Below are 13,914 nucleotides of genomic sequence, written 5' to 3' on the forward strand. Positions count from 1 at the left end.
GCTAGGCACTGTGCAAACACAGAATTATAAAAAGATCATCCCAGTCCTAAAGACTTCCCACCCTCTGAATGAATTATTGTTGCTGTGTTCGTTGGAAGGTAATTGTAATCATCCTTATATAAGTACACGTTTTGCAGTTAATTATCAGTCACCTTCATGCAGGAAGCATTATTATTCCCTCCCCCAGACTTCATCGCCATCTTAGGAAATTTCCTTATTATTAGGGCAAAAGGGATTTCCAAGTGTTGTGGGGGGTGCTGATAAATAAGCTATTGTTATAGATCACTATAGCACTTAGACACGCCAATGAAAAGCCAAGGGGAATTAGGCACCTAATATGGTAAAGAAATTTTGAAAATCCCACCAAAGAGCAGATTTTCTTGGTATTTGGATGCCTAGCGATGTAGACAGCAACTGTCTGCCTCTTAAAGTGCTTAAATACCTGTTATAAATCTGCCCTAGGTGCTTTCAAAAATCCCCTTGGGGCAGTGGGTCTCAACCAGGCGTCCACAGAGACCTTCCAGGGGGTGCATCAACTCATCTAGAGATTTTCCTAGTTTTACAACAGGCTACATCAAAAGCACTAGCCAAGTCAGTAGAAACTAAAACTTCACTCAGACAAAACCAGAAAGTGAAACAATTTTTCAGTAATAGTCTGGGTATGGTACCTTTGTATTTTTATGTCTGATTTCGTAAGCAAGTCGTTTTTAAGTGAAGTGAAACTTGGGGGTCCACAAGAGAAATCATACTCCTGAAAGGGGTACAGTAGTCTGGAAAGCTTGAGAGACACTGCCCTCGGGCAAAGATCTTAAAGACATTTAGGCATTTTGTGGGATTTTCAAAAGCAAATAGGTGTCTCAATCTCATTAATTTCAATGGGTGTTGGGTGCCTAGATACTTTTGAAAATCCCAGGAGGCACTTAAATACCTTTTTTAAATCCGGCCCTAGGTGCCTCTCTGCATCTTTAGGCAGCTAAAACCTTTAAAATCTCTCCCATAGTTATTTGCCCAAGTCTCTATGGGTGAAACATAATTTAATCTTAAAAACAACAAGGAGTCCGGTGGCATCTTAAAGGCTGCCCGATTTATTTGAGCATAAGCTTTCCTGGGTAAAAACCCCACTTCTTCAGATGCATGGAGTGACAATTACAGATGTAGCAGGCAAGAAAAGGGAATACAACTAGGCAGGTAGCTCTGAGGGACACTTATAAATCAGCAGATAGACTGAAAAGGAGAAACTGCTACAAATAAATGGAGAAAGCTGGAGGACTGGTTCTGGCCTTGGGAGCAGAGAGAGGGTTTAATTAGCAGTGGGCCAGGCTGCATGAGCAAAGCTAACAGCTCAATTACCTGGATACAGAGTGAGTATAAAAAGGTTTAGAACAAAGCACATTTCCATTGTTTAGCGGACTCTGCTGAGTCACAAAGAGGCGGTGAAAACACAACAGCGAAGCAAGGGGATTGTTGGCTGAATGCGATAAACCGACCCACATACCTCCTTGAAAAGTCGAGAGGGGCGGATCTGACCCCAATGCCCGAACACCAGAGGAAATGAGGGGAGTGGAATGGAGTTTGTTAATAATTTCCGTGTGAAACCGTCTCTCTTTGCTGGCTCTTCAACCCACCCCAGAATTAAAAAATGTTTGTTTGTAGCTGTGACTGTCTATATGCTGTAGATAAAATGTTTAGACATGAAGCGGACTTCTTTGCCTCATCAGGGAATCAGAGAGACTTCTTGCATAAGAAGCTGGGCACACAGAAAGACTGATGGACAAAAAGAGAGAGCGTTGGATGGTTGGAAGTTGATTTCAGTGGAGCTGAAACGCTTCACAGCAGCTAAGAACCTCGCCTGACAGAGTTAGACCAGAGTTGCCGTAATGGGACAAAGATCAGAACTTCGCCCGGTGTCTTTTACAGCATGTTTCCAGCTGCAGGAAATCCTGTTACAATTTTCCACATATTGTGAGCTGATTTATTTTATTGACAACAAATATTTTCATAGAAAGGTTGTAAATTCACATAAATATAACTGAGATAATAATAGGTTTCAGAGTAGCAGCCCTGTTAGTCTGTATTCGCAAAAAGAAAAGGAGTACTTGTGGCACCTTAGAGACTAACCAATTTATTAGAGCATGAGCTTTCCTGAGCTACAGCTCACTTCATTGGATGCATAAAAGTGGAAAATGCAGCGAGGATGTTTTATACACACAGATCATGAAAAAATGGGTGTTTATCACTTCAAAAGGTTTTCTCTCCCCCCCACCCCACTCTCCTGCTGGTAATAGCTTATCTAAAGTGATCACTCTCCTTACAATGTGTATGATAATCAAGGTGGACCATTTCCAGCACAAATCCAGGGTTTAACAAGAATGTCGGGGGGGGGGGGGGTAGGAAAAAACAAGGGGAAATAGGTTACCTTGCATAATGACTAAGCCACTCCCAGTCTCTATTCAAGCCTAAGTTAATTGTATCCAATTTGCAAATGAATTCCAGTTCAGCAGATTGACAGAGCCAGAAGAGTACCCAGAAGTCACCTACTACAGGACAGGCCTAACAAAGAAAATAACAGAACGCCACTAGCCGTCACCTTTAGCCCCCAACTAAAACCTCTCCAACACAGTTAGCAAGGATCTACAACCTATCCTGAAGGACGACCCACCAATCTCACAAATCTTGGGAGACAGGGCAGTCCTTGCCTACAGACAGCCCCCCAACCTGAAGCAAATACTCACCAGCAACTACATACCACACAACAGAACCACTAACTCAGGAACCTATCCTTGCAACAAAGCCCATTGCCAACTGTGTCCACATATCTATTCAGGGGACACCATCACAGGGCCTAATCACATCAGCCACACTAGCAGAGGCTCGTTCACCTGCACATCCACCAATGTGATAGATGCCATCATGTGCCAGCAATGCCCCTCTGCCATGTTGTCAAGGTTCCTCCCCCACTCTGAACTCTAGGGTACAGATGTGGGGACCTGCATGAAAAACCTCCTAAGCTTATCTTTACCAGCTTAGGTCAAAACTTCCCCAAGGTACAAAATATTCCACCCGTCGTCCTTGGATTGGCCGCTGCCACCACCAAACTAATACTGGTTACTGGGGAAGAGCTGTTTGGACGAGTCCTTCCCCCCAAAATACTTCCCAAAACCTTGCACCCCACTTCCTGGACAAGGTTTAGTAAAAAGCCTCACCAATTTGCCTAGGTGACTACAGACCCAGACCCTTGGATCTTAAGAACAATGAACAATCCTCCCAACACTTGCACCCCACCCCCCCTTTCCTGGGAAATGTTGGATAAAAAGCCTCACCAATTTGCATAGGTGACCACAGACCCAAACCCTTGGATCTGAGAACAATGAAAAAGCATTCAGTTTCTTACAAGAAGACTTTTAATAAAAATAGAAGTAAATAGAAATAAAGAAATCCCCCCTTTAAAATCAGAGTGGTAGATATCTTACAGGGTAATTAGATTCAAAAACATAGAGAACCCCTCTAGGCAAAACCTTAAGTTACAAAAAGGATACACAGACAGAAATAGTTATTCTATTCAGCACAATTCTTTTCTCAGCCATTTAAAGAAATCATAATCTAACACATACCTAGCTAGATTACTTACTAAAAGTTCTAAGACTCCATTCCTGGTCTATCCCCGGCAGAAACCAGCACACAGACAGACACAGACCCTTTGTTTCTCTCCCTCCTCCCAGCTTTTGAAAGTATCTTGTCTCCTCATTGGTCATTTTGGTCAGGTGCCAGCGAGGTTACCTTTAGTTTCTTAACCCTTTACAGGTGAGAGGAGCTTTCCCCTGGCCAGGAGGGATTTCAAAGGGGTTTACCCTTCCCTTTATATTTATGACACATGTACATTGGGCAAACTGGCCAGTCTCTACGTAAAAAAATAAATGGACACAAATCAGATGTCAAGAATTATAACATTCATAAACCAGTGGGAGAACACTTCAATCTCTCTGGTCACGTGATTACAGACATGAAAGTTGTGATATTACAACAGAAAAACTTCAAAACCAGACTCCAAAGAGACTGCTGAATTGGAATTCATTTGCAAATTGGATACAATTAACTTAGGCTTGAATAGAGACTGGGAGTGGGTAAGTCATTATGCAAGGCAACCTATTTCCCCTTGTTTTTTCCTACCCCCCCCCCCGACGTTCTTGTTAAACCCTGGATTTGTGCTGGAAATGGCCCACCTTGATGATCATACACATTGTAAGGAGAGTGGTCACGTTAGATAAGCTATTACCAGCAGGAGAGTGGGGTGGGGGGAGAGAAAAGCTTTTGAAGTGATAAACACCCATTTTTTCATGATCTCTGTGTATAAAAACATCCTCACTGCATTTTCCACTTTCATGCATCTGATGAAGTGAGCTGTAGCTCAGGAAAGCTCATGCTCTAATAAATTGGTTAGTCTCTAAGGTGCAACAAGTCCTCCTGTTCTTTTTGAGATAATAATGCATCGGGTTTGTTTTGCACAACATAGTGGCTATAGAACTACACAGGGATAGAAACGGAAAGATCCTCCAAGACATGGGACGAGCAGAAGGAACTGAACTTGGCAGAAAAGTGTTATAAGAAAGGGTCGGGTAGTAAAACAGTCTCTGAGACCCTCGGGTGTGTGTGAACACCGTCGATCACTTCTTGTATCACCGGAGATGAAGCTCTGCCCTACTATGTACCTCGGAGCACAGTAATGCACGGCTCTGTCTTGCAAGGACACAGCCTCAATCTTCAGGGGAACCGTCCTATTATGGTCCACCAAAACTGATGAGAATTTTCCACAGGTGACCGTGTTCTTCTCAGCAGGAGATTGATTCGCTGCCAATAAATGCTCGGATGGTTGGTTCCGATACTGACGGAACCAGAAGGGATGGGCTGGTGAAAGAGGCGGTGAAATTACCCTGCAAAGTTGCGTGTTGCCCCTCTGAGATTTGCATTTCTTCAGGACACTGAAACACAGAATTACTTTGAACAAGACCTGTCAAAAGAAAAAACAGTAACTAAACTATATTTATTCAATCATAGTTTTACACAAAAGTCTCTGATGATCTGATGTAGAAACTGGTTTCCATTTTAAAGCAAAGTATCTCCAAAGGAAAGTAAAGTTCTTTCTATTAAATCATACAGTTCTCTGGTCCAGAGAATGTAGTTTTCTTTAAAAAAATTATATGTGGGATTTTCAAAAGATCTTTCGGAATGTGGGTGCCTAATTCCCCTAGGCTTATTTGGAAATCCTAGACTGTTATAACAGGACTCTTGTAGCTCTTAAACACAATAAATCATATAAATACCATCATGCAAAAAAACATTTTGCAACTTGAAATTATCCTCCTTTTTGCTAGGCCCCTTATCCAATTATAAAAATAATTCTTCCTCCTGTTTTGTTTATGAAAAGAAAGTGTATGCTGTAAAAGAGCCCTCTCTGTGACTTCCCCCTCTTCCTTCTCCTCTTTATGACAGGAGAGTAGCGAAAGAGATGCTATCCAGGGGAGAGATGGATTTAAAATAAAACACAATGTAAAATGTAATTCCCAGAACTGTCAGGCGCCCCCCTTGTAGACATAATAAATCATGCAAGTAATTTTGACAAAGTAGCTAAAAAACATAAGAATGGTCTGGCTCAGTATGGCCAATGGTCCATCTAGCCCAGTGTCCTCTTTTCCAACAATGACCAGTGCCAGGTGCTTCAGAGGGAATGACCAGAACAGGGCAATTATGAAGTGATCCATCCCCTGTTGTCCAGTCCCAGATTCTGGAAGTCAGAGAGGCTTAGGGACATCAAGAGCATGGGGCTGCATCCCTGACCATCTTGGCTACTAGCTGTTGATGGACCTCTCTTCCATGAGCCATTCAGATATTTCTCTAGATGGGGGGAGGCTTATTTTCACATGGAATTTCTCATGTTTCTCTAGAGGAATCATCAGCTGTTGGTTTGGTGCAGGAGTCATTGAGAGAAATTATCCAACCCCCTGTTATGCAGGAAGTCAAACAGCAAGTGCATAATGCTTCCTTTTGATCTTGAAAATCTGTGTATCTCTGTGTTACTTGTCTCCAGAAGAGATTATTTTAAAGATTGGATTGTTCCTACAAGCCATTCCTTAGTTACAGGAGTCTGAGGAAAGTGTTTCTTTGCTTCCTAAGGAAAAAAATCTTCTCACTAGAATTCGCCATTTAAAACCTGCTTAGTGTAAATTACTGTGAGTATTAGTGGTTATAACTCTGCCATAGCCAGTCCCAAACCCGGCTGGAATAACAGGAGAGTTGGCATCCGGCTGGCAGCCAGCCAGCCATAAAACTTTGCCAAATAAATCCATGATATGAGTCCTCTATAAGACTTATATGTAGATTTGGAAGGATTAGTTTTTTAGCAGTAAAAGTAAAAAAATGTGGATTTCACCATATGCCACACAAACCCAGGTACAAGTACTTCCCTTGATAACCCTTTTCCTCGCTGTAAATTTCAGTTAGGAAAAATGCTGCTTGAGAACTTATTTGGAGTTTGAATTATAGTTATTTACTTTGCATTTGACATACGAATTGGCAACATCATGTTTTAATGGTCACATAGCTTTAACTTTTTGGATCTCTGAGTCCTCTGTCATTAAGTAACTGTGTAAATCACCCAAGTTCTGTGATGAGTGAGGGGCATTAGGAGGAGGAGCACTGTGGGTATGTCTAGCCTCAGCTGACACCAGGGCTCCATGGTTCTGGGTGCTGCCCAGACACAGATAGAGACAAAAAGAAAGAGGAGTAGTTGTGGCTCCTTAGAAACTAACAAATTTATTTGAGCATAAATTTTTGTGGTCTGAAACCCACTTCATGGGATGCATGCAGTGGAAAATACAGTAGGAAGATATATATACACACAGAGAACATGAAAAAATGGGTGTTGTCATACCCACTATAATGACAGTGATCAGTTAAGGTGAGCTATTATCAGCAGGATTAAAAAAAAAACTTTTGTAGTGATAATCAGGATGGCCCATTTCCAACAGTTGACAAGAAGGTGTGAGTAACAGTAGGGGGGAAATAAACATGGCAAAATAGTTTTACTTTGTGTAATGACCCATCCACTCCCAGTCTTTATTCAAGCCAAATGTAATGGTGTCCAGTTTTCAAATTAATTCCAGTTCAGCAGTTTCTCTTTGGAGTCATAGAGACAGACCCTGCTGAGTTTAAACATTTGGGCTGGGATTTAAGAGCCCGAGGAAGGAAGGCCTCCATTCAATCACAGGTATTTATGGAGGCATGTATCCATCTGTTTTGATGAGTGGCATTTTCAAGAGAGGTGGTGTGTGTGTGTGTGTGTGTGTGTGTGTGTGTGTGTGTGTGTGTGTGTGTGTGTGTGCACATTCTGTAATCTGTCAGCGAGATGCTGACAGGGAGGACAGCACCTGTGTGTCTGAGCTGTGGCCCAGCCCTGCATCCCTCACTGGGGGCGAATGCTGGGTCATGGGGACGTTCTCTCTGGTCCCTCTTCCATGCAGAGCCCCTGAAGGTGAAGGGAGGGGAGGGTTTTTGTACAGCTCTGCTGTGAGGCTCTGTCACTGTGCCCGCTGCAGGGCGCAGTAATACACCGCCGTGTCTGCCAGCTCCAGGGCTGTGATGTTCAGAGCTGTGGAGTTGCCATCAGCCTGGGAAGAAAACCTCTCCTGGGCGAAGCCTGCGGTATCACTGACGTAGCTGACTTCCTTCGTTCCTCTCCGCAGGATGTACTGCGGGGCGCGGGTCGGATACTGACGGTACCAGTAGAGATAGACACCAGCAGGGTAGCTGGTTTCATATGAACAGCTGAGGGTCACGGAGCCGCCTTCAGCTCCAGACATCTGGGGTTCCCTGGGCTGGAGCGAGTCACGGTCACCCAGCACAGCACCTGCAACAAGACATAAAATGTACTAGTTGTATGCAGTCCGAGCGCTCACTACGATAACCTTGGACTGGTAGATTGAGAGAGAGGAGAAGGGGGACAGAAAGAGAGACTGCAAGGAGAGGGATTCAGAGTAGCAGCCGTGTTAGTCTGTATTCGCAAAAAGAAAAGGAGTACTTGTAGCATCTTAGAGACTCACAAATTTATTTGAGCATAAGCTTTGAGAGGGAGAGAGAGATGGGAATAGGGAGGCCGTGTGTGTCTGTGTGTACAGAGAGAGAGAGAGATTCGGGAGCAATGGGACAAACTCTATGACCAACTACCTGGATATAGAGTGAAAACAAAAAGGCTGAAAATCACACGTTTGCTCATAGTTTTAAGCAAAGTGGCTCCGATTTCAATTCCGTACTGAACCCTTCAGCCCTGAAGAGACAGCGTCCTGCCTCAGTGTGATAGACTCGCCCAATTTCTTCAGACACTGGCCTAATAAGGGGCGTATGCGGAACGCAGAGCCCTTCCTAGCCCACAGGAAATGAAGCGTGGTTGGTTTATTTCGCTTCTGAACGGCGTCCTTGCCTTCCTCAGACCTTCTTTAGCGTGTCTTGGTTTGCTGGGAAGTCTGACTCTCTTTGCAAGCGGTTACATGAAGTAGGAAGTACAGTGACTGGTTGTACATAGAGTAAATTACATGTCGGAGAAATCTAGGACCCCCACTTCCCAAAGACCAGTTTCTCAAGAATTCTTGTTTACTGGTGCACAGTGAGGAGGGAGTCCCACATATTTTTTTCCCCAATAGGAATTGCGCCTCTAGCTTTGGTGCTTCCGAAAATCCCCTCTTCCACAAACATCACATTTAAATATCCAAGTTGAATCACTCGCCAAAGACCCCCTCCCCTCCGAGGATAAATTACATCCGAGTGAACACACGGAGCTCATTCAGGGAAAGTCTGGCTTAATGCACAAAGGCTTCAAAGGATTCCCTGAATATCCGAAGAATCAACGCGGAGTCCTGTGTCACGTTAAAGACTAACACAGAAGCTTATACCCAAATAATTTGTTAGTCTTTAGGTGCCACGGGACTCCTCGTTTTTGCTGAAACAGACTAACACGGCGTGTCCCTTTGAAACCTGAATATCCCAGTATTTGAGCTTTTGCAGGAATTCCCGTTCTCAGAGTCCTCTAGCTTAGTGAGAACCTGCCACCAGCCCTCCAGATGTAAACTTTTAGGGTTGTTACAGACAGTGGGATCTGTATTCAACTGTGACTGGGAGAGAGGGGGACAGAGAGATGGGTGGTAGTGGGAAATGATAGAGTAACCTTTTGCCGTTCATTAAAATGAAAAGGACTTCAGTCTTGCTGAGAAAAATGTTCCATTTTCATCTGTTTTGAGCTTTTGTTTCTCTGAATTGGGGTGTGCTGGATTCGACTGGGTTGGGTTTCTCTGGGTTTGTGTTATGGGGTGTATGTGCGTGTGTTGGTTGGTTGGAATGAACCGGGTTTCGTTGTTTTGTATTCGGTTGGTTCGGGCTGTAATCACGCGAGCTGGGTTTGGGGTTGAATTTCATTGAGTGAGGTTGCGCTGCTTTGGGTTGGGTTTGACTGGATCGTGTTGGGATCGGTTCAGCGGGATATGGGGTTCAGGCAGGTTGGATTGATTGAGGGTTGGCTTAGATTAAACTGGGCTCAGGCGGATTCGGTTTCATGGGGGCGGGGTGTGTGAATGCACGGCCACGCGCCTTGCAGCCCGTCGGTTCCACGTGTATTGACAGAGTTCCCTTCTCTAGAAGGGCCAGGCTTGTTCTGAGAAATGTGTCCCCTGATATATGTCATAACGCGGGAGGGGAGCTCCTGAGAATATGAAATTATGGTAGTGACAAAATATTATTGAAAGTTAAACTAACTTGGTACCCTTGTTCTAGCACTTGGCATTTATAGCTTACAGTCTTTTCAATAAGAAATGTATTTTAAGCCAAATAATCTTCATTAATAGTACAAAATCAGAGGAATATACATTAGGGCAAAGTGAAGGAACTAAAGTGTGTTAGAGAAGATTAACAGAATATCAGGAAAAAAACCAGTTGCTTTCAAAGAACAGATTAGACAAACACCTGTCCAGGATGATCCAAGTACATTTGGTCCTGCTTCATCACAGGGGACTGGACCAGATGCCTCTCGATGCCCCTTCCAGCCCCGTGTTTATGATTCTATTATGTTGCCATAAACAACCCCCCGCTGACTTCTTGTACGAGTGGAGATGCAGTTCTCCCCCACTGTGGGTCTCAGAGCACAGTAATACACAGCGCTCTCCTGGTGAGAAACAGCCTCAATCTTGAAGGGAACCGTCTTATTACCCATGTACAAAGATGCTGAGAATTTTCCCTGGACAAGCGTCTGATCCGGAGCATCAAATTTCGTTTTAGTCAGTATATGCTGGGGAGGCTGGCTCGGATACTGCCGGTACCAAAACAGATACGGGCTTGAGTCACTGGTGGTGAAATTACAGTGTAAAGTTACACTTTGTCCCTCTGAGCTTCTCACTTCGGGAGGAGACTGGTCCACGGAGTCACTTTGTGCAAGACCTGTGGCGGGAAAGAGAGACTTTAAATATATCTGTGTGTACGGCTGGACCTTTTAAACTCAGTGGGACTTGGATCCCTCACTCCCTTATGCTCCTGTGAAAAGTTCAGCCGGTATCGTATAGGTCTGAATCACTCCTCAAAAACATCTCTCTCTATTCCCAGCACACTGATGACTTGGTTTGTGATGCTAACCTGGCTGTCTCTTTGCAAAAGAAAACAAAATTCCTCCTACGATTTCTTTGTTCAGAGACCTGTATTTTTGTCTTTGCAAATGCCTTTACTTCAAACGAAAGCTTTTACTCTCACCTGACTGTGGAAGCAGAAGCCAGAGCTGTACAGCCACGAACAAGAGCATTTTGCAGATTCCGGTGACCCTCCTGTTGTTACTACGATCTGCAGCTAGTCAGAGAATATCTCCTCCTCCTCTGCGTTTTTGAGAATGACCATTCATGTCCTAAAGATGAAACCTGCTTCCTCCCTGAACGTTCTGTCCTTCCTCTCAGCTTGTGACGCCACACAACGAGCAGACTCACTCAGCGTCTGGTTCCAAGTTTCTTTAATACACATACGCAACGCACTGTGAAACAGGGGTGATGTGACGGTGTAGAGCGCCCTCTGGTGGATGTAAAACAATAATGAAACAAGCAAGAAAAGCAAGCGCTCATCTCTTGTGAAAATCTGCTGCCTCCCCTCGGGTATTTCACCCGGGGTCTCTCCAGCGGAGTTCTGAGCATGAGGCCATTCTCTGGTGTCTGAACTAGGGGAGAGTTAGCGGGTTTTGAAAATTGCCCCCAAAAGATACAAATTAATCTGCCTTGGAGTCCATGCTCTGACACAAAGTTCCTGGGTGACTTTGGGCAAGTCATTGAGGGTCTGATTATTATAGGTCCTAAGGTGACTAATGAGGCAATATAGAGGCTTTCTGGTATTTTAAAATCTCCTAGGTACCTAACGCTCATTGAATCCCTCGAGGCGCCTCTCTCCATCTGAATGCACCTAAGGGCAGACTCACAAAGGGACTTAGGCACCTAAAGTGGCAAGTAGGTGCCTAAATCCCAGAATCAAGCCTTTTGGGGATTCACAAAACCCTCGTTCAGATGCCCCCAAGGCCTGTCGTGGCCTTAAATCTCTCAGTGCCTAAATTTATTCAGTAAAAGTTTGTACGGGGGGGGCAGTTGTTTTGTGTTTTTTTCCTATCAGGATGCACACTGCCATACAGGACGCAGAGGCCTAAACCCCAGAGTGATTCTCAAGATGGAGGAAGATGGGGTGATCCTGCACCTAACTCACCTGCTGGGTCCTGCTCAGTAAGTGTGCCCAGACCTCACCTATCGGATCGGCCACCTTAGGCATTTTAAATATCAGCTGGGAGAGAGGAGCAGCCCCTCCTCTTTACTTTTATCCCAGTCTTTAGGTTACTCACCTGGGATGTAGGAGACTCCTGGTTCAAGTCCCCCCTTCCACCTGAGCACCAGAAGAGATTAGAACAGGGATCTGTAACCTTGTAGGTGAGTATCCCAACTGCTGGGCTTTGGGATATTTGGGGAGGGGGGAGATCCCTCAACTGGCCTGAAAGAGCTGTTCCTCAGTGAATAAACACTGAAAGATTCATGGCCATGGGGGCGGGGGAGAGAATAAGTCTGTAGCCTGGTGAGGGGAGGACTTACCTGGGGGGGACACCCGGTGCCTCTGCTCCAATAGACTTTTTCAAATAACTTATTCACAGTGGAACAGCTTCAGTAGAAGACACTGAGGTCCCTCCCCCAGCCCAGAATGTCCCATAGCCCAGTGAGTAGCTTAACTATTGAGTTAAAAGTTACAAGGGACCTCCTCCTTCCTCCCCCGCAGCTTAATGGCAAGAGAAGGTTTGCAAATAATAATCTCAGAGAGAGGCACGTCCCTACAGCCCAGATTTAGACACCTATATATCCCTGAGAGAGGCCGGGCTTAGCGCACACACCACTCAGCTTGGTATCTCCCTGTTGGCTAGTTTAGGGGAGGAGCCGCCTAGCCTGCTGGCTTTTGTGGATCCCATATTTAGGTGTCTGTCTCTCCCAGCTCATTCTTTAGGAAGCCTGAGCCACCAACTTGAGTTTTGTGAATCCCAAAGATTTTTGTAGGCACCTGAAAGCATGTTCAGCTTCACCGCACCCAAGTTCCTTTGTGAACTCGCCATACATACCTTCTAGGAACCTCACACAGACAAATGGACTAGGCCTCACAGGTGTAACTGCGACCCCCCGTGTGCTAATCTGTTAACCAATGGGGAATATTTCTCAGGACAGCTGGAATACTTTCCCCCTCTCTGGACTCCACATTGGAAGTAGTAGAGAGGGGTTTTTATAGGGTCACTTAGTTTTTCCCACCATAAAAACTGAGGGGTCAATTAAAATACTGAGTGAGTAAAGGAAGTAAACTTCCTGCTCCTGGGTATAAAATAATGTTGTATGAGTGGGGTGGGGTGTAGAAAGAAATTTCCCCTAAGGGCAGGTTCCCGCATATCGATCCAGCGAAGGGTCCCTTGGACCTTCCTCTGAAGCATCTTGTACGGGCTACTTCTGGAGACAGAATACTGGTCTAGGTGGAGCCTGATCCACTATGATCCTGTGTTTCCTGGTTTCCTTTAAAATTGTGAGCAACCTTAGTGCTCAGCCCTAACCATAATCTTAAATCCTAACTCAAAATCCTAACGCTGAACCTAGCTCCCAACCCTGCTATTAATTCTGAACCGTTATCCCGAAACCTTGCCCTAATTCCCCCAGAGCCATAACCTAATGCCAAAATCCTAATCCTAAACATAACACCAACTTTAACCTTAAACCTAACCTAATAATTGCCACAACCCTCACCTTAACCCTAGCCTTTGCTGTAACATTACCCTTGCTTAACCCTAATACCAACTCCTAACCCTAATGACTAATGAGGCAATATAGAGGCTTTCTGGTATTTTAAAATCTAGTAGATGCCTAACTCTCATTGAATCCCTCGAGGCGCCTCTCTCCATCTGAATGCACCTAAGGGCAGACTCACAAAGGGACTTAGGCACCTAAAGTGGCAAGTAGGTGCCTAAATCCCAGAATCAAGCCTTTTGGGGATTCACAAAACCCTCGTTCAGATGCCCCCAAGGCCTGTCGTGGCCTTAAATCTCTCCGTGCCTAAATTTATTCAGTAAAATTTGCGGAGGGGGGGAAGTTGTTTTGTGTTTTTTCCTATCAGGATGCACACTGCCATGACAGGACGCGGAGGCCTAAACCCCAGAGTGATTCTCAAGATGGAGGAAGATGGGGTGATCCTGCACCTAACTCACCTGCTAGGTCCTGCCCAGTAAGTGTGCCCAGACCTCACCTATCGGATCGGCCACCATAGGCATTTTAAATACAAGCTGGGAGAAAGGAGGAGCCCCTCCTCTTTACTTTTATCCCAGTCTTTAGGTTACTCACC

At 44.8% G+C, this 13,914-nt stretch overlaps 1 gene segment (V, D, J or C); it reads right to left on the minus strand.

Annotated features, from left to right (window-relative positions):
• Positions 1-7,415: 7,415 nt before the first annotated feature.
• LOC142068770 (immunoglobulin lambda variable 2-23-like) lies at positions 7,416-8,329 on the minus strand. The segment is given in 2 exon segments: positions 7,416-7,900; positions 8,218-8,329. Coding segments are annotated over 2 exon segments (378 nt in total).
• Positions 8,330-13,914: the final 5,585 nt, after the last annotated feature.

Source organism: Caretta caretta, chromosome 13 (assembly GCF_965140235.1).
Source record: "Caretta caretta isolate rCarCar2 chromosome 13, rCarCar1.hap1, whole genome shotgun sequence".
Taxonomy (NCBI): domain Eukaryota; kingdom Metazoa; phylum Chordata; order Testudines; family Cheloniidae; genus Caretta; species Caretta caretta.